We start from the raw sequence: 21,740 nt of genomic DNA, 5'->3' as shown, positions 1-21,740 counted from the left end.
GTCCTTTACAGAGACTGTCCAACTGTAGAGATGTCCTTTACAGAAACTATCCAATGGTAAAGATGTCCTTTACAGAGATTTTACGTCTCACCTAAAGTCCTTTAGCCAGAATTAAACACAAAATTGAATATAAAAAGGCACATTTTGGGTAATATCTTAGGTGGTAAAAGTATTTTCTGTGTAACCATGAGGATCTGAGGTTGATCTCCTGGAATCCATGTAAAAACAAACAAACAAAACAACTAGGCATAGTGGTGTGCACCTGTAATTCCAGCCCTGGGGTTTGGGGGCAGGATACCTGAGGCTCTCTGAGAGCAAGTCTGGCCTACTAGGCATGGTCCAGGCCAATGAGAGTTTCTGTCTCACAAAACAATAAGGCGGATGGTACCCAAAAAAGGATACTTGACATTGTCCTCTGGTTTGTATGTGTGTGTAACATGCACACACGTTTGCACATATGTTTACATATATACACATGCATGCACACACATGCATATGAGTACACACCCAGAGACATACATGAACATGTGTGTACATACACATGTGGCACACACACACATGCAAACATATAAACATGCACACACACACACACACACACACACACACACACACACACTTTCCTTTTCACTTTATCCTGACCTGGGGTGATTTATTCAATGGAACTATTTTGTTCATTTGCTTTTTCCAAACTGGATGATAGATGGCTGTGAAGGGAGGAGGATTTCAAATTTTTATTTCTTTATTTTCCATTTTTATATGTATATGTGTGTGCACAACTGTGTGCAACTCCAGTTTCAGGGGACTGGATACTAGGAACAGGACCCAGGTCCTCTGCAAGAACAGCAGTTGCTCTTAACAGCTGAGCCATCTCTCTAGGCCTGGAGGGTTATTTTTAAAAGGAGGATCTAATTCTTTTGTGATCATGAATATTTCTTACTCTTTCCGGAAGGGGTACTAACAAAATGTATTTCGGGTCAACTGATGAAAGACCTTTAGTGTTTGACCTGGACACCATTCCAGAGCCTGGTCTACTGAGTGACTATCCCTTCTACATAAGTCATAGATGAAACAGAACAGAGGCAACATTAGAACAAAATAGAAGTCATTTATTAAATATATGTGATGTGGGCTTTAATATTAAAGAAAGCGTGCGTGAATAGACTCCTCATCCATTTAACAAAAATATCAATTGTTCCTTAAACATGAAATGACTAAATGCCACAACATACAAAAGTCTTTTTAAGTTAAAGTGAGAAAGACAAAAATCACAGCTTGAATAAATACAGTGAGCTCAGGTGGTCCAATCAAGGCATAAGGCACACGTTAAAACAAGGAATCGGTGAATCAGAATGCAGCTACTCTGGCACACACAAGTCTTTACACGAGGCTCCTCCAACCAGGCACCCATCCTCCCAACCAGAGTAGAGAGCAGTGCATGCTGGGACTCCTTCCCTCCAGGTTCAAGTTTTTCCAGGTGCCCATGCTACCTGTGCACAGGCTTCTCCATGGGAGGAATACTGCTGCTAATACTTTATGGGTAAACAAAACCTTTATGCTGTAACAAACATGAAGTTTCTAATTAATGCCCCTTTCTCTCCAAACTAAAATCTAGTAAAACAAAACAGACTGTGAAACCTGGTCTTCAGCATCCACACGGAAAACAAACGATGATTCTGTATAGCAGGGTTGGGTGTGTGTCTGAAAGACGACCTCATGTCCATGACCTTGCTTCTTCTTTCTGCCTCCACTTGCCTGAGATTCCCATTCTGGCTTACACCGTGAGCAATCCTCATGCTCTCCAGACTTTTAAGTCACGGGGTTCCAGAGCCTTCCAGCATTTGCAAGAAGCATGTGTCTGAGTGCCTAGGTCAGCGTTTTCTTTGAGGTTAACTCCAGGACTCTGGTGTACGGGGTGTAACTCCTGGAAGGCAGCGTGATTTCACGGGTCCTGCCTGTGGGGCTGAGAAATGAGAAAAGGAAGGAGAGGAAAATGAGATAAAACTCTCTGCAGGCTTCATGTAGTTAAGAACTCGGCACTGAAACATAAAAATGCGGTGATTAGTAATGCAGTTGAGTATTTCACAGAAACGCTATAAAATGGATTTGCCATGGACTGAATATTGCATCCCTGAAAATTCAGAGCCAAAATCCTAACCCTCAAAAGGATGGCGTCAGCAGGTGGAAAGGCCATGAGGGTGGAGCCCTCAGGTGTAGGATTAGTGCCCTTACCAAAGGTCTCAGAGAGCTTCAAGGGAGGACCCAGGAAAGGCATTGTCTGTGCACACAGTCTAACCAGATCCTGAATCTGTTGGGGCATTGGTCTTGCACTTCTTGGCCTCCAGCATGAGCAGAAAATTTGCTGCCCTTTAGCTTCTAGTTCATTGTGACCAAATATGTAACTACATTTCCCAGCCTCCTTTGCAACTAGGTAGACCGTGTTACTGGATGGGTAGAAGTGAGGTTTGAATGATACATCCACATGCATTATCTTACATATTCACTTTCTCTTCTCTTTTATGTAGAGGTGTGGGTAGGGAGCAAAGGGACACTAGCCCACTGGCAAGCCTTGCCCTTCTCCCCCATCCCCTCCGCCTTGCTAAAAACCCTTAGATTACATTCCTAAAGCTAGCCACCAAGGTCTATTCCCTTATTTGGCCACTTCCTCCTCCTCCTGAGGCTGACACCAAAGTCCAGCAATCAAAAGCCCACTTTGGTTCACCTAATTTGCACACACAATTAAAATTAAACACCGCATCCTAACATGGACTTTCTTATTTTACCTTTATAAACTGACATTTTCCCTATGTGCCATGTCTGTCTCCTCTCTATCCAGAGGCAGTCCTTTGTCCCTCAGGGACAAATACCTCTTCCCCACTTTCCCTTGTCCCCTTCCCCTCTCCCTCATCCCCTATCTCCTTGACCACCACATCCTAGCCCATTCCAACACAGACCTCCCTTTTCCTCCTCTTAAAAACGACACCTGCAAGGTCATTTGCTGCTGTATTCTCCCTGAGTCAGAAAGCAGCCCCTTTCCTTCCCACCTAATAAAGGACTTCTCTGTGAAAACAGGTGTTTGGGTGTGGTTTGTGCCTAATCCAGAGCCTGGGAGGGAGCCCCCACTGTTCAGGAGTCCCCTGGGGGGGGGTGTCCAAGGATGTAACTGGTGGAAGAATCCTAGAACCCTGAATGACTGTGTAGAGTGAGGCTCATTTCACCCTGCCTTGAACTGTGATGTGGAGATACGGAGGTGAGCCACTGAGGCTTGAAGGTACCACAGTTACATTCTTTACCCCAAAAGCATAATGACCAAACACACAGGAAGCATGACAGTTAACTTCCTTACCACTAACTTCCCATGTCCAGCTACTCACAAAGTGGTACGGCTGTATCCAGAAGTGTGAGGGGCAGGGGTGTCAGATCTTACACATTGCATGTCTCCCCTAGGAGGCAGTTGTGCAGTAATTTACTTCAAAATTAAAACCTTCCATCTTGGAGGGAGTCTTATTAAGACATAGGATGTGAGGAAGGAGATGAAATAACAGGATGTTCTAAGGAGAGGTGAAACATTCCATCCTGCAGGGTAGCTCCTTAATCTCAGGAAGTGAACAACTCTAAGGCTTCAGGAAGTCCCTGAAACTGACCAGATCCAATCCTTCCCCAATCATATATAAGCAAAGAGTAAAGACTGCTGAGAGACACTTGCAGATCAGTTGAGACTCCTGTGAGAACTAGAGACCAAAGCCAGGAGTGGTGAGTGGTACCTGTCTTTAATCTCAGCAGATCTCTGCGAGTTCAAAGCCAGCCTAGTCTGCATAGCAAGTTCCAGGTCAGCCAGAGCTATACAATGAGATTCTGTTTCAAAAATAAAATAAAATAAATAAAACAAAAACAAAAAAGAGGAGGAGGAGGAGTTGGAGGAGGGGACCTGAAAAAGGCTCTGACCAACTGAGCTACCTGGAAAGGACACTCTCCAACCTGTTGAGCTACCTGCAGGCTGGGCAGTGTGCTCCAGGTTCCCAGCTTTCAGGGGCTGTCACCCACGCTGGGGTGGGCTTTGGGTGACAGAGCTGTCCTCAAACCATTTCTGCTTCTGTAACAAACCCCAATAAAACTCGTCGGCTCAGTAAGTTGGACTTTGATGGTACCCTTACTCTGGTGTGTCATGGGCTCCCTATCTGGGTAAGTAGACATTCATTTACATTCGTTCCCATCTCCCTAGATACAGTATCACACAACAGAGATCCAATGTGTCCTCTCCATGAATTCCATTCCCCAGGGCACACTAAAAAGGACTGTTGCTCTGACACACAGTGGCAGGGTCTCCTATCACACTGATTTGCATCTGTGCCCATGGCTAGGTCTGATTTTTCTGAGAGTGAAAACCACGTCTCACTCATCTTTGTGACCTCAATAGTTCACAAAGGCTGAGCCTGAAGCTTTCATTCCACACAGACATGGGGATGGAAGCCAGAGTGAGTTTGAGGAGGGGGCAATCACAGAGACAGGAATTTCTGGGATGTGGCACCTCAAGAATTCCCAGGTGACCTCACTAGGCAGATTAGATGAATAGCAGGGGCAGAAACCAGATGGCCTCGTGTGCCAACTCCTATGAAAATTCCATGCAACACAAATGGTCTCCTGTGACAATATCCTAAAAGCTCATAAAATGCAGAAATATTTATAAAGGTGAACATTCTGGGTTTCAAAAACAGGCACTCATATCCCAACCTTTCAAAAATGTGAAGGGTGGGGGCATTTTATTAAGCTGATCACTAGGAAACAATAGGACTTCAAGAGCGAAAGTCATTTTAATCACAGAACTGAAGTTTGCTTGTTTTCTGGAACACAGTTGGGATCCTGCTGACCTTTTATGAATCCACAGAGGAACAGTTTCCCTGGAGGCAGGAAGCACTAGCAGAACCAAAAGATAAAGCTTTGGCAAAACAAATTTCTGTTGTTGATCTCTACAACAGAAATGTGAAAATACAAGCCTTGAAAGCACTTATTATGTGAAGGGCACTAATGGCCATGGGGAGTATCTGCCACCAAACTGCACCTACTAAGAGGTGGTTAGAGAGATGACTCAGCAGTTAGAGCACTTGCTGCTCTCCCAGAAGGCCCGGGCTCAGTTCCCAGCACCTACTGTTGACTTACAACTAGTTACTCCAGTTCCAGGGAATCTGATGCCCTCTTCTGGCCTCCCCCAGTATCAAGTATGCATGTGGTACACATACATGCAGGCAAAAACAAAAACACTCATACACATAAAATCAAATAAATATATCTAAAAAAATTAAAAGTAAATCTAATTAAAAAACACAACTGAGTCTATCACGTTTCAATTTATTAAGGAGCAGAAGAAAAAAGTCTCGCTGCTCCTTTTTATTTTTCTCTGTACTCAGAGGCCAGATGACCTTAAATAATTCTCAATGACTAATCAATATGCATCATCCTTTTCAAACAGAACGAATTCTTAAAAAGCAAAAACTCTTGAACTCACAGTGAGTCCCTCCTCATGTTTTCATTCCATGATGAGATAGATCCTTGCTCACTAGAAATGAATGCAACCCAAAGAGGAGCTGGAGGAGAAGCAGCAGGACAGGAAACTAGAGACAGGAGGAAGATGGCTGTCAGGTAAGCTGGAGAGAGGGAGGAAGGGAATTTCTGAGAACCTCAGGAAGGGAAGTGATAGCACAGGTAAGCTAGCAAGCCCACGAGCAAAGCAATCACTGCTAAGCTATGGCTCTACTGTAGATCACGGGAAAATGGCAGAAATATCCACAGATTATGAACCTGCAAGTGCTTGGGCTGGGTACCCTGTGTTTGTTAGCTGTCCACTTGGACGCAAGCTTTCGGGGTGCTGTACAGGAATATTTTCCCAGCCCAGCAGCTGCCATCTTCATGAGTTGGCACATGATTATCACAACTGGGCTGGTTGACTATTGGCCCTCCTCACAGGAGGTGGGGGGGGGGGTTGGCGGCAGGAGGATCACAGGCCCTTTGAGTATCCAACCATTTTTCCTAACCAGCTGTATTCAACTTCTCCCTAATGGATAGTGTCCTCAGAGTCTTGGGGTGGGGCTGGAGTATACAGGCTTGGAAGAACTAGGAGAAGGTGACTCCATCTATGTGGCTATGGGGAAGCCATCACACATGCTGGGTGATGACTTTGTAGTATTGCTGCTTGGGGTCACCCATGCCCCTTTCAGTAACCCCTCCCCCATCTCTGGAAGTAAGCCCAATAAACTCACTGGTTCCCCAGGGGGAACTTTGGTGGAACAGAACTTTGGATTGGCATTGGGATCTTACGACTAGGGAGGTTAGATGTGACCTAGTACCCCACCCCCAGCAGAGAAAATTCTGGAAACAGGATCGACCACCAAACCTCCCCTTTCCTTTCTTTTGTTTTTGCTTTGAAAAAGACCTACAGCCCTCCCGCCTCAGTCTTCCCAGTCAAATTTTCCTTTTCAAGGTGAGGAAACAGACACTTCAAGAATTCAGAATTTTCTCAAAGCCACACAAAAGGCAAGCGGCAGATCCGAGACACAGATCCAGGTCTAACACTTAGTGGCAAGCATCTTAACCATTTCTAAGAACTGACTTTGGAGAAAAGGCTGGCACACTCCGCCTGGAAATGGTCCGTAGAGGACCAAACAGACTGCGCCCGGCTGGAGGACTCCAGAGGCCAGAGACTGTCAGGAATGAGGGGCTCGTGTTCGAGAAAAGGCTCAGCCACAGGGCGGGGAGGCAACACTATGGGCTGGGGCCGTCTTTGCAGAAATGACTGAAACCAAGACGGAATCACAGGGGACTCTAAGGAGAACGAGGCAATGCACCATGAAAGAAGATGGAGGACAGGCCAGGAGGGTGGGGAGAGAGCTAGGGAAGGAACATCCGGTAAGAGTAAGAGGCAAGCATTGTTCCACCAAGAACAATGTTGAAGCTGTTCAAACACCATCCGAGCTGTTGGAGGCTCTAGGGAGGTGGTACCGCACAAGGATGGGTTGAAAACCTATTCCCCGGCACCGCTCTGAGCACGTCTCGGGGAGACCGGGACTAGGAAGAGGAACAAAACCCTCTGCTCGCATGCTTGATGGCAACTTCGAGCAGCAAAGCCGCAGCCAAGTGCTTCTTCCAAGCCCTCTACGAAGTGAACGAACCACATCGCAACACCCGTCGGCTGCCTACATCCCCACTCTGTGTAGACCTTGCTGATTCCCCCCAAAAACGTTTACCGAGCATCAGCTAAATACCAGATTCTACCATCTGGATGCTTGCTTTCCAAAGAGGTCCAGGAATCAAAGCCTCGGGCCCTACTGGGGCACTGCTAGAAGGTGGTAGGACCCGTAGATGGTATGGCCTCAGAGGAAGGTCTCTGGCAATGGGGGGAGGTGTTATCCTTCAAGGGGGTTGTGGAACCCTAGTCTCGGTTATTTTATTTGTTTCCTGGATCATGGTGTAAACAATTTTTGCTCCACCTTGCAGTGCCCTCACCAAAAGATTTTGGAGTAAACTGAGTCAACACAATACACATTTCTCTTTCTAATTTGCCTCAGGTATTTTACTACAGTAGCAATCAGGTGACTAATACCCTGGAGGAACATTGGATCCCTCTTCATAGGCATTCACAATGCTGGCAAGAAAGAGGGCAGCGGGAAGGGGCGCCCTAGAAGAGGGGGTTAGTGCCATTATGACTAAAGAAGAGGTCGTTGCAATTTTGTTTTTCAGCATGACACAATTCCACAGGAGTCCTACTTGTGAGTTATACTCTAGGAACAGCAGCAAGCACCCGACACCTGCAGGTGTGAGAAGAGAGTGAGTCAGTGAGCTGGAGGCACGTGCTCCCCACAGGGAGCCCCGCAGTGCCTGGAACACACAAGGATCAGTCCTGTGTCTCAGCTCCCATGCTCTTATCACTCCTTCACTCTTTGAAACAACGTCTGGGGGATCTGAAGTCATGGAGAGTTTAACTGAGGGGTCCCATGCGCACTGAAGCACTGTATTCTTGACTAGGCTACCAACTGATGATAACTACCTGCAAAATTAAGTTAACAAAATTGCCTTAGCAAACCCAAATTCATTTATACAGGACACGGTGTTTTACATCTAAAAAATCGTAAGTTTGGTTTAGTTTGGCTATTTAAACCATTGTGTTTGTGGTGTGTGTGTGTGTGTCTGTGCGTGTCTGTGTCTGTTTGTACACATGGGTACAGTACTTGCAGAGACCAGATGAGGGCGCTGGAGCCCTTGTTGCTGGAGTTAGACGTGGTTATGAATCACCCAATATGGGTGTGAGGAACCAGACTCCAGTCCTCTGCGAGAGCGGTAAGTGTTCCTAACTGCTGAGCCATCTCTCCAGCCCCTTACTGGCTTTTTTTTTTTTTTTTAATTAAGCTACCTGCTTTATACATATTTTCACCTAATTCTCACAGCAACACACTGAAATTCAAAACTATCATCCTCTTTTCCATTTTGAGGATGAACATATCCAAGTTTCAGAAAGATTCATCAACCTGCCCAAGGCTGAGGTTGGCTGGCAGGGCAGAGCAGGGCTGGGCAGCCAGGTGCCCTAACTGTTCAACCTGGCTACACTGCTGAGCTGTGTGTGGCAGGAGAGTGTATAAACGCTTCTGTGTAATGCTAAATTCACTACTTCTCATAGAAAATACATTGTGGAGGAGGAATGTGGTGGTCTGGATGTAACCGGCCCCCATAAGCTCAGAGGTAGTGCCCTTGTTAGGAGGTATAGCTTTATTGGAATGGGTGTGGCCTTGTTGGAAGAAGAAACCCAGCTGTGGCCAGAAGACAGTAGGAGAAAAAAAGGGTGGCACTGAACTCAGAAGAAAGGCTTTGAATGTGGAAGGAGTAACGATGAGGGCAAATGTAATAGGACTCAAAAGTATCTCTTGAACATACAAGTGGCAGCTGAGTAGAAATCTGTCATGTTGGATAATAGGGGCTGTGAGGGTTCATTTTCATTGTCAAGTTAACCAAGTTTGGAATCACCTAGGAGATACAGTTTGGGGCATATCTGTAAGGTCATTTCCAGAGAAGTTGAACTGAGACCAGCTCTGAAATTGGGTGGCACCATCCTATGGTCTAAGGTCCAAGGATAAATAAAAAGGAAAAAAGGAGAAAGCAGCTGGGTGTTAGCATTCATCTACCCTTGCTTCTTGACTGTGGGAGCAATATGACCAACTTTGTTAAATTCCTGCCATATTGGGTTGATTATATGCCCTCAGACCAATGATTCTCTGTTGGGAACCCTGCAGTCTAGTTTTGGACCAGTATATGAGTGCTTGTCCAACAGGTCCAGATGAGGTAAAAGCCCACAGGAACAGTCTTACTCGGCAAGGACCAGTGGACTTCAGGATACTGCAGGATACTGCTGGGACCACACGACCTGCATTCTCTCTTCTCTCTCGTGATATTGATGATTCTCTTGGTGGATTTAGTGTCATTTTGTCAATCTTGCATGGAACAGATGTGATCATTCCTGAAAACCCAATTTTTCTCCAATATTTTCCCCTAAAATTCTTTGGGAGCTGATGCTTCTCAGGTTTCTTGTCTGGGGAAGCCAGCTGTCTGAAAGAGCCTGGGAGCTGTTCTGATTCAGAGCTGACAGGATCGGAGGCAGATCACCCCTATTTCTGTAAATATGTTTTGAATGATATTGTTGTTCTTGAAAATGTGTGCCTATGTCAATTACCTTTTAGTTTTGTAAAGACAGGATATACCCAACTCGATATTTGGCCAAGCCGGCAAAATGATAACTGTTGTTTTGGGTTTAAAGATGTTTTGATGTTAAAGTTGGGAAAAACACATTTGACATATTTGTTTTTGCTGGGGGTTAATGGAGGATGCAAAAAACATGTTTGTTATTATGGAAAAGCATGCTTGTTTTTGATGTATAAATAAAGATGGCTGGAGCTAAAAAAAAAAAAAGTGTGTCACTGTGGAGGTGGGCTTTGAGGTCTCCTATGTTCCAGATACGCCCAGTGTCTCAGTTCACTTCCTGTTGCCTGCCCATCAAAGATGTAGAACTCTCAGCTCCTTCTCCAGCATCGTGTCTGCCTCCACGCTGCCATGTCCCACCATGACGATAATGGACTAAACCTCTGAACTGCAGGCCACCCAATTAAATGTTTTCCTTTCTATGAGTGCCTGTGGTCATGGTGTCTCTTCAGAGCAATAGAAACTCTAACTAAGACAAGGAGGCTGGATAAAAATAAAGAAAAAAAAAAACACTCTGAGCCAGGTGTGGTAGCACACAACCACAGTCCCAGCCCTTGGGAGGGAGAGACAGGAGGATGAGGAGTTGGAGGTCCTTCCTCAGCTACATAGTGAGCTCTAGACCAGCATGGGCTACATCATCACCTGTCTCAAAGAAGTTAATATATAAATAAGTAAAAATTTGAAGTATAGAAAAATTCTGGAAAATATCCCAGAACATTTTACTTTTCAGACATAAGTTTGAAGTACAAGTAAGAAAAGGACTTTTGTCAGAACATACCTAGCATGGTTGGCAACCTTCTACTTCCTGCCCTTTCCTTCTCCATGTGTGTCTACATGTGTATGGGCATGGAGGTGCCAAGAGGTCAGAGGCCAGAGGCTCCTTCCACCACGTGGGTCTCAGGGGTCAAACTCAGGTCCTTGGGTTTGGTGGCAAGCACCTTTACCCAGTGAGCCATCTCACCAGAAACCCTCAACTTCCTGAGTCATTCCCGGTTATAAGTGGCTATACCCAGCCTCAGAAGCCTGCTCTTCCTGGCTGTGTGGCTTTCGGTGAGTTGCTTTTTTTTTTCTCTGGACTTCTGATTTGTTTCCTTTGAAATGTAGAATTCACCTAGACTGTGGGGTTCTGCTCTGTCTTCGCCCACAGAATCCACCATTCAGAACGAAGTGCTGGGTTGGGTCAGTGGGTACTGAGAAGAATGTGGAGAGGGAAGGTGTTCCCTAGCTGGCACCTCAACAATCCTCCTCCCCCACCACCGCAAGGTCTCCTCAGAAGCCCCAGCAACAGGGCAAAGCCTTTCTAAGAAGCCAAGTGGGAACCCTGCCTCGGGAGAGCTCAGAAGCTCTTGTCTCCTCACCTCCATGACCTGGGGGTGCTTTCCACATAGTAGGCACTTCGTAAATATTTGAGAGGAAGCGGGTGAAATATTATTCTGCCCTTTCGGAAATGTGGTTTATGCAGTTTTCATTTCCTCTGCTGACTGACCTAAGCAGTTAAACCTCAGCAATGGATCCTGAGGGAAACCCAAATGTTACATTTATGGAAAAGCTGCCTTTCGATTCTGACATGCCTTCCAGGTTCGCTGTGGCCATAAGTTAAGGGTCTGTCAGCACTTCCATTATGAAAACTGTTTTGTGGTTTCATAACGCAGCCATAAAAGTTTGCCTCCGGCCATCCTTGGGTGTACAAATTGAAAAGCTTGTTTTAAGCCAAAATGTGGGAATCAGAAAACAAACAATTTATTGGTTTCAGACATGGTTTTGTGCCCGTCTTGGCCAAACAAGATTTATGATGTGGGGAACTAGAGTGATCTGAGACACTTGGTCTCTGAAAAGCCTGAGAAAGAGGGAAATGGCCAAATTACTCATATTTCAAAAAGGGTCCCCAAACAAATCATTCATTCTTTTGGTTATATTTTCATCAAGTAAATTGTGTCATATGTTGATGAGATGCCGGGTCTACTTTATGTACTCTTATCTTTTTTTTAAAAAAAGCATTTTCTGTTAATTATGTTAGAATGGAAAACTGCCTCATTTACCTGGAAATCAGGAAATTGGCAAAGAAAGTTCCACAGTACTGCTAGTAAGTTCTTCGACAATGGCAAATGGCTGGATTTAACCAACAAGAACCCATCAGTCACAGACTCAAAAGTAGGGAAATGAGGTCTCACTGTGCCACATTAGTGACGCTGGAGACTTGGTAAAGCCACTCACTGGCGTTACAGACTCGGAGGCCAAGGCCTCAGCAAAGAGAGAAAGAACTCCTAGATGCCAGGCTACAGGTGGCCAACAGGACCAGACCTGGGCATTCCACATCCCAGATGGGCAATCGGCTGGTCACTCTTTCCCACCAGATGTTACTATCAACGGTCCCAGGATCTGACATGTTTTCTGGATCACTGTGTTCTAGCACAGCACAGCATAGCATAGCACATGCCTATACACAAGTCCTTTCTTGCTCTCATGATACCAGGCCTTGCCACTTCACGACTGTGAGGACCTACATCACAAGCCACAGGGCATTAATAACCATGTTATACACACAGTCACATCCTCCTGGCTGAGCACAACTGAGTACCCAGCCATGGCAAATTTGTGTCAGTCAGAGGCAGGACACTAAATCACAGGCTCAACTGTGACTCAGCGGGACACAGACCTCGCTGTGGGGGGGGGCAGCTGAACAAGGAACAGGTCAGCCCTCTAGCCTAGTAACAAATCCGGATGGTCAAAGGTAGAGTTATAGTCTGTCTTAGTTAGTGTTATCATTGCTGTGGTGAAGCACATTGACCAAAGCCACTTGGGGAGGAGAGGGCTTATTTGGGTTACACTTCCACATCAGTGTTCATCATCGAAAGAAGTCAGGACAGGAACTTGAACAGGGCAGAACGTGGAGGTAGGAGCTGGTGCAGAGGCCACAGAGGAGTGCTGCTTACTGGCTTGCTCAGCCTGCTTTCTTATAGAACCCAGGGCCACCAGTCCAGAGGTGGCCCCACCCACAATGGGCTGGGCCTTCCCCCATCAATCACTAATTAAGAAAATGACTTACAGGCTTGCCTAGGCCAGATCATCTGGAGGCATTTTCTCAACTGAGGCTCCCTCCTCTCAGATGACTCTAGATTGTGTCAAACTGAAGTAAAACTAGCCAGCACACAGTCTCAGATCATTATGATGAACCAGATTCAAACCAGACGTCTGAATAGATCAGCTATGGTACTAAAGGATGGATGAATTTTGTTCCTCATGTGGACACTCCCTCTGAAGGTAGCCAGCACACCCCTCTAACATGGTAATTAATGTCTTCCTATATCCTGTCCCGCCCTCCATACACTACTTCAGGGCAGGAACCAATCTCTTTTCTCTCTGCAGCCTATCTGCCTGCTACAGTTTGCTGAATGAATGAATGAATGAATGAATGAATGAATGAATGAAGAGAGGCTGATAGTCATAGCTTCCTCAGTCTTTCCTTCCTGTTTCCTCCACCTCACACAGTCCCTCTGCCTTCTCAGAAGTCACACTTAGCTCCAGAGCTGTACTTTCCAGAGGAAGAAGTCGATGCTGCTCATCACAGCCCCAGGACAACCGTCTTCTTAAGACAAAGAAGGATTTTTGTCAGAAAAAAAACAGGAAATCCCCAAATACCTGGGTAGAAGGTCGCAGCTCACTCCAATTTCTCTGGTCTCCACTTCAGTCTTGGGCTGGGTTTCTGTCAAATAGTCCAACCTGCTCTGTAGTTCATTGTTCTAGAAACGAGAGGAAGGCAGTCTTAGCACATCAGGCCTGCAGCACTGGCATCCACGTGCCTTTCAGAACTGGCGCTGCAGAGCTACACCGACTGCATCATTGTGCGAAGCTCTCTGTGTGTGTGTGTGTGTGTGTGTGTGTGTGTGTGTGTGTGTGTGCGTGCACACATGCACATCCAGTTGTGCATGAATAAAAACAGCACACACTGGTCCATCGCATCATCCCGCCGTTGTTCAGTCAGCACATTTGTTGTCAGGACGGTGCAGTGGCTCACTGGGTAAAGGGGATGGCCACCAAGGCTGGTGACCGGGGTTCGAACCCCAGGACCTGCACGGCAGAGGAGAACTGACTCCTACAAGCCGTCTTCTGACCTCCACATAAACTCTATTGCATGTTTGTGAACACACACACACACACACACACACACACACACACACACACGCACACGCACACGCGCATGCACGCACGCGCACACGCGCGCACACACGCATACACATATATCAATGTGTTGTAGATATCTCCCCAAATTTACTAACTTTCTTTCTGCGTCAGCAAACTCCGCCAGCTGAATCACAGTATCCCATTGTATGGATGCACAGTATTTACTTAACTAGTCTCGTACAATGGGCAGTTAGATATTTATCACATTTTTGGCATTATAAATACAGTGCAACTCAACTTTTTAACACTCCCTTACTAAGCTGTAAAATGAGTAAGTCTATTAATTTAATTTAGTGGGAAAAGCCTCTATAACTGGATAATTAGTATTTCATAGGTGTGGAAAAATTCAGAATCTCAAACATATAAACTAGAATGAGCTCCTTGGGATTAAAATTAGCATTCTGTATACTTTTCATGGCTTTTTCTTTTTCTTTTTTTAAGCTGGAGCCAAACACTGCATAAGCTTATGATTAGACGCCCAGGAATTGGAAATGTGCCCGGTGGGGAAAATGAAGGGCAAGGGGGCAAGAAAGGTGAGGATGGGGTTGGCTCAGCTTCACTCTAGATCCAGGGGACCCAGCACCCTCTTCTGGCCTCCAAGGGGTGTCAGGTCCCTGGAGCTGAAGTTCCAGGCATTTGTGAACCGTCTGCCACAGGTGCTAGGAACCGAATCTGAGTCCCCCGCCAGAGCAGCCAGTGTCCTTAACTGCGGAGCCAGCTCTCCAACTCCTTAATTGATTTTTAACACTTTTTTTAAACCGTTTTTCCCCCCTTTGGTAATGACAGACTCAATTTTAAAACCATAAAGGCTCTATCTAGTTTCTTGGCTGGAGTCTTTAAACTTGATATGTAACACATACAAGATAAAATTTACTGAATAAATGTACCAATCACTCATACACATAAAAATAAATACACTTTTTTTTAAGGGAAGGGTTAGAAAAAAGTCCCAGGGACTGAGAAGCCGACTTCAGTCTGAAGTGATGTGGGCTGTCCCTCAGTAGCTCCCCTCAGAATGAGCAACGCCAAGGAGCTGTTGTATAGGCCTTGTTCTGCACGTGCTTCTGACACATGGCCATGGTATAAAGAAAGAGAGTGTGCTCACCATGCCCCAGCAACTAATGAGTTGTGACAGAATAGGTCCCACTCTGTCACCCAATCTGTAGAATGGGAGTCAGGTGCTGGCTTCCTGGGGGTTGGGGCACATTTTTCTGCTATTTATAAGGAAAGAGAAAAGCCAAAGAGGTCTTTCTTGCTGACAACTGCAGCCCCTGTTCCTCTCCAATGTAAAGACTAATGTGGCCTGTTCCTCTCCAATGTAAAGACTAATCCTGAAGGCTTCGTGGAATGCCAGAGTGAGGCTATACCAACAGGGGGCAGAAGAGATGGAGTTGGCACATTTTCCTGGACCGGTATGCAGGGAAGGGTGAATGAGGGACTCCAAATGTTTTGTTTAATTTCACAGGGATTCTCTGTGTAATATCAAATACCCTCAGTGGTACAGGAATTAAAAATTAATACTCAAGAAAAAATACTGATGAAAGCAGTAAAAGAAAACAATGTGTGTCTTCTGTGCATCAGACAGTGTAAGGGGAGGCAGGGAAGAGCTAAGGAAATACAGCACAAGGTGTGTCCGGTGGAGCGTGGCCTTGCTGGGGTACAGACAACTGAGCAGAACAGGACGGTGTGGTAACATTACAAAAATATGACAAAGTATTAGCGTGAGCCCGGAGGGGCTACATTAGAACAGGAAGAGGGAGGGAAGTCACTAGACAGAGCTGGGGAAGCAAAGGTGCTGTGCACCCATGCTGGGCAGCTCACAACCACCTGTAGTTCCAGCTCCAGGACATCTGACGCCCTCTTCTGGCCAAGAGAGGGAGCCTTGAACCACCAAGACAATGAAACAAGTGGGCAGATGAGAATCAGAGCAGGGGGAAACCCCAAATTGTGTTCTGCACTCAGTAGAGGTCTCCAGCAGACCTTTGAACCATGCTCATGAAGGGTAAACTGTGGTGGTATTGTGTTCCCCAAAATATTGTGCACCCTAATAAACTTATCTGGGGTCAGAGAACAGAACAGTCACTAGATACAGAGGCTAGAAAATGGTGGCACTCATGCCTTTAATCCTAGCATTCCAGAGGCAGAGATCCATCTGGAGTTCAAGGCCACATTGGAAACAGCCAGGCATGGTGACACACACCTTTAATCCCAGGAAGTGAGCCTTTAATCCCAGGAAGTGAGGGCAGAAAGCAGAAAGGTATAAAAGGTGTGAAAACCAGGACTGGGCTGGTTAAGCATTCAGGCTTCTAGCAGCAGTTCAGCTGAGATCTATTTGGATGAGGACTCAGAAACTTCCAGTCTGAGGAAACAGGATCAGCTGAGGAACTGGCGAGGTGAGGTAGCTGTGGCTTGTTCTGCTTCTCTGATCTTCCAGCATTCACCCCAGTACCTGGACTCGGGTTTGATTTTATTAATAAGTTCCTTTAAGATTCATGCTACAGTGAACTAAAAGAAGTTTGAAGCTGAGTGGTAAAGAAGTGAACTGAGCCGTCACGCATTACAGGCACAGCAGGAAACAGCGGGGTCTAAACAAATTCATTTGCTTTTAAGGGAAAAATCCTCAGTGCTCTCTAGAACAATGAAACAGGCTCTAAAGCCGTGGTTCTCAACCTGGGTTGCAGCCCCCTGGGGCTGGACAACTCTTTCACAGGGGTTGTCTAAGACCATTGGAAAGCATAGGTATTTACATTACAATTCATAACAGTAGCAAAATTACAGTTACGCACTAGGAAGGTTGAGAACCACTGATCTAAAGTCTCCACATTAAAGGGTTCACACTGGCTGGTTTAGAATCCAAAGTCACACAGCGTATGAAAAGACAGGAAGATGTGACCTGTTCTTGGGGGAACAGGGATGGACAGACAACCGTCTTGACGGGACTCAGATACTGGATTTTGCAGGTAAGGATGGGAATGTACCCATTGTAACTGGGACCAAGAGATAACGGAAAACATGCTCACAGTCATGAACTAGTAAAGAAAAAAATAAAAAAGAGCCATGCAAGATTCAACTGGGAATTTTAGAATAGAGAAGTACAACACTTAAAATTATTGTTATTGTTGTTGTGATTGTTGTTATTTTCTGTTATGCGGACTTAGGGAGAGCAGGGAGGCGGTAAAGGAAAGAACCAGCAATCTAAAGGTGCATTACTAGAAATCATCCAATTAAAAGAAGTGAGAGCTGGGGAGATGACCCGGTGAGTGAAGTGTCTGCCTTGTAAGAAGACCGGAGTTTGGTCCCAGAACCCACACAAAAAAAGGTGCTAGGAAGCAGATTCTGGGCTCACTAGCCAGTTGGTATCGCCAAATCAGTGAGATCCAGGATCACTGAAAATCCCTGTCTTAAAAAATAAAAAAAAGGGAGGTGGAGGAAAACATCCAACACAGGCATCTGGCCTTCACATGCATGCATGTATGCGTGCACACGCGCACACACACACACACACACACACACACACACACACACACACACACACAGTTAAAGACAGAACAATTAGCAGAACCTCACTGAACCATGCTGCAGTTGTTAAAGGCCTAACAGAGCTGCTGGAACCACAGAAGAGATATCAAGGGAAACAATGTGGCCAAATTAAAACTCAGCAAGACAGAACAAACTTCCAATCCCAGCATACTGGGGGCAGAGACAGGGGATCAGGAGTTCAAGACCACTCTTGGCTACATGAATCTGTAGCCATCCTGGGCTACATGAGACCCTGCCTCAAAGAGAAAAGAGTAGGAGACAGTCCAAAACCATCTTATAATAGAGAAGTAGAGTATCCGTAAGATACGCTAACATTTTGTTGATTTTTAAACTAGGAAGCATTTATAAGGCTGTGTAGCTACTTGTGTATGAATTGTATGCCTGATTATAGCATCTCTGGTGCTAAGTTGGAAAGAATAATAAAAAGGAGTGAGAGCCAGTGAAATGACTGAACTCTGCAGAAGCTTCTGGGGCTGAGGGGCGATGTCCCGGCTTTCCCGCTTTCAAACACCACCACCTTGTGTTGGGATGTGTAATGAGTACCACTGTGTGGACAGGGAGGTTTACACACCTTCCGGGAAGAAAGGACCTGCCATGGTCCCTCTGGGTAGATGGGGGAAATTAACACACACACACACACACACACACACACACACACACACACACACACACACACACGAGGCAGTCATCTCCTCTCCCAGCTCCCCTCAGGCCCAGGGAAGCCAGTGGCCAGGAGCTGACTGAGATACCTAGACAAGAACATGTCCAATAAAATCCATGTGGGGAGCCATGTGCCAGGTGCTGCTGCCGCAATGCCCCACAGGAAACTTAATGAGAGTCCTAGTTGTGTTCCCCGGACACACAGAGAGGCCTGTGTCCTGCACTGCGTATGTTAAGGATAGGAAGGACTCAAGCCGGACTTTGGATTCATTTCCTGTCACTCTTCAGTGTCACCGTAAGTTCAAGATTTTCAGCAAAGTAAAACAGAATCCAGTCCAGAAGGCTTAGCCACTCACTGAAGACCAGGCCTCTAATTTCACTTTAGGACATTCTTTTTAAGATTTATTCTCTTAGGCCGGGCGGTGGTGGCGCACGCCTTTAGTCCCAGCACTCGGGAGGCAGAGGCAGGCGGATCTCTGTGAGTTCCAGGAAAGGCGCAAAACTACACAGAGAAACCCTGTCTCGAAAAACCAAAAAAAAAAAAGATTTATTCTCTTTTGTTTTATATGTATGAGTGTTCGCCTGCATGTCTATGTATTCATGGAGTGTGTGCCTGGTGCCCAAGGAGGACAGAAGAGGGTGCTGGATGCCCTGGAATTGGAGTTACAGACCGTTGTAGCCACCATGTAGGTTCAGGGAACTGAATCTGTGTCTTCTGCAAGAGCAGCTGCTGCCCTTAATCACCACAGACCCATTATTTTGAGAATATTTTAAAAGGTGTTTTATTACATTTCTGTGTGTGTGTGTGTGTGTGTGTGTGAATGCATACCTGTGGATGTCAGAGGACAACTCACAGGATCTGTTCTTTCCTTCTACAATATGGGTCCTAGAGATGCACTTTTACCCACTGGGCATTCTTGCTGACTCAGAACATTTAAAAATTTAAAATTTTTATTGAGGAGCATGGCATACAGACACATGTTCATGTGGGCGCTCGTGGAGGCCAGAAGAGGGCATCAGATCCTCTGGAGCTGGAGTTACTGGTAGCTGTGAGACACCTGATGTGGGTGCTGGAAACTGAACTCCAGTCCTCTGCAAGTGCAGCAAGTTCTCTGAACCACTGAGCCTTCGCTCCAGCCCCGGAACACGCTTTAAAATGTCAGAAAAAGGGAATGGAATAGCTCTTCTCCAGAAGATGAGTAAACAAAAAATTTTTTCGGGAGGAAAAAAAAAAAAGAATGGGAGAAAGCCAAGTGAAAAGGAGCTTTTGAGAATCTGGGGTGTATTTCTGAGGTGTGTGTGCATGTAAAGACTAATAACATTAAACAACCATTGAGAGTGAATGATAGAACCAAGGGGTAGTTGATATTCTCTATTTGAAAAGGAAAGAAGATTCCAGACCACCCCACCCCCCAGTGGCCCAGGATCAGGCACCCAGTGTTCCCCTGGACTGCTGTCTAATATCTTGATGTGGCTTGCAGGGGTGGGGGCAGCAAGCTTTCAAACATTCCAAGTAACAGCAATCTCAGGGGTGCATGAGCCCTCTCTCCCTCTTCTTGCCTCTTTGAAAGATGGCGTCACTGAGCCTGAGCCGTGAGTGGAATGACCTGCTCATGCTCATGCACAGATAATGATGAAACACGGGCCAGATTCTAGTCTCCCCTCAGACACATGCACTTTGTAAGATTTCAGCCCAACACTGTCAGGGGCAAAGTTTACATGTGAGAACTATGCCATTGAGTGACAAAAATAGTAACAAAATAGATCTCACTTTTGTGTGTATTGTTTATGTATGTACAGTGCATGTGTGTACATGCAGAGGTGAGAGTTCAAAACGTCAGCTCTCATTCCCCAGCCCCTATCAACCTTGTTTTTTTTTTTTTTTAGGTACAGTCTATCATGGGCCTGGAGCTCACTAAGTAACATAGGCTGGCTGGACAGAAAGCCCTAGGAATCACCTGTCTTGGAGCGAGTCACCACCCCCTGCCTATTACAAGGGTTCTGGAGACTGAACCAGGTCCTCACTTTCCCAAGTGAGCTTTCTCCTCAGAACGCTGTAAGGACACATATGATCATTCACAGCTATCCTCAGTTACATGCAGCAGCAGGTTGAACCTGCCCGAGTCCTGAACCTGCCTGAGTCCTTGATGATAACACAGAGTGAAGAACTAAGAGGTATCCGGGTGCATACAGTTAACTCTCGTGAGTCAGCTCTGACTTATCACTATACACTCCCCACAGACCTAAGGACACTATGGGGCCAAGCAAAGTGTGTGTAAGAACCAAGGCTCTTCAGCCATTTACCTACCCTAGGCATTTTATTATAGCAATAGAAAACTGCTTAAAAGCAGAAGGTGAAAAATTGTTATGATCCGGCAGCAAGCTGAGTCTGAGAAACACTTTTTGTCCATCATAGCATTCAAAGGCCAAGTTAATATACAATATATAAGGAGTATTATTAGATGTCTTTATATCAGCATCCAAGATAATTTTATAATAGAAAAGTAAGATTTTGACCTAGGAGCTTTTCTTTTTTTTTTTTTTTTTTTTTTTTTTTTTTTTTTTTTTTTTTTGGTTTTTCGAGACAGGGTTTCTCTGTGTAGCTTTGCGCCTTTCCTGGGACTCACTTGGTAGCCCAGGCTGGCCTCGAACTTACAGAGATCCGCCTGGCTCTGCCTCCCGAGTGCTGGGATTAAAGGCGTGCGCCACCACCGCCCGGCTCAACCTAGGAGCTTTTCTAAAACAACATAGTTTAGTATGTATTAATTATATGCCTGTCTGTAGCACCTCTGTGCTAATAATAATAAAGCGAAGTGAGAATCAGCCCACCCAGGATACCACAGCCCACAGAAGGACAGCTCAAAATCATAGCCACACATGAGCTGGAAAGAGGGATGCTCACTGGTGTCAGTAATCACACATAGCCAGCAAGGATACATATGTAAAAAGCTGGGCATCATGGGATATACCTGTCATCCCAACTCCGGAGAGCTCGAGACAGGAGGATCCTCAGGGCTCACTGGCCAGCCAGCCTAACTTACTTGCTACATTCCATGCCAATGGGAAATCCTGTCTCAAAAAAGATAGATAGTCCTCCCCAGGAATAACACCCAAGGTTGTTGTCCTCTAGCCTACACACACACATACACACACAATACTGAATTAAACAAAACAGTAGCCTTAGGAAGGTTAAAAAAATTAACAACACAATGAGTTAAATTTGTGATATTTAATATTTTAGAATACTTAAATCTAACTGCATTGAATTTTTTTTTCATGTGACTTATTTTGTAATCTTGTCTGCTGTTTAAGGTCGATGTGGAAAGTGGTCAAGAGCAACTGGCCATATTTGCTCCGGATTTAAATAATTTAAGGAAGGTTAATGAGTTTTATAATCAGTGTTTAAACGCTTAGGGAAGACTGGATTCCCAGTCCTGTTCTGAGACAGGGCATAGTTGATACTGTAGGGCCCTCTGGCACCCTCTGATGCTCAGGACCTCCTCACACACATCACCTCTTCAGTCTTTACCTAGGGTTTCCTGTGAGCGCCACAGGAAAAGTGATCCTGCCTAGGTGGCCAAATGGCCAGACCCCCAGGAGCAGACCCAAGCCACTGTCTTGGT

At 45.6% G+C, this 21,740-nt stretch overlaps 1 protein-coding gene across 2 annotated transcripts in view; it reads right to left on the bottom strand.

Annotated features, from left to right (window-relative positions):
- Nucleotides 1-1,085: 1,085 nt before the first annotated feature.
- LOC114690705 (myocardial zonula adherens protein) overlaps nt 1,086-21,740 on the bottom strand; it is a 91,479-nt gene continuing 70,824 nt past the window's right edge. The window contains exons 12-14 of one of the 2 annotated variants that reach the window (XR_003734117.2): nt 13,375-13,475; nt 5,501-5,606; nt 1,872-1,960 (exon numbers count right to left, since the gene is read on the bottom strand). Coding sequence is in view for 1 of the 2 variants with exons in the window: in XM_028865590.2 (XP_028721423.1) it covers nt 1,864-1,960; nt 13,375-13,475 (198 nt within the window). In the remaining variant the exon portion in view is untranslated. Of the gene's footprint in view, nt 1,961-5,500; nt 5,607-13,374; nt 13,476-21,740 lie in introns of both variants that reach the window. The other variant, XM_028865590.2, reaches the window with a different exon arrangement.

Source organism: Peromyscus leucopus, chromosome 7 (assembly GCF_004664715.2).
Source record: "Peromyscus leucopus breed LL Stock chromosome 7, UCI_PerLeu_2.1, whole genome shotgun sequence".
In the NCBI taxonomy this organism is placed as follows: Eukaryota; Metazoa; Chordata; class Mammalia; order Rodentia; family Cricetidae; genus Peromyscus; species Peromyscus leucopus.
The sequence above is the reverse complement of the archived record's forward strand: the minus strand, read 5'-3'. Positions and strand labels throughout refer to the sequence as shown.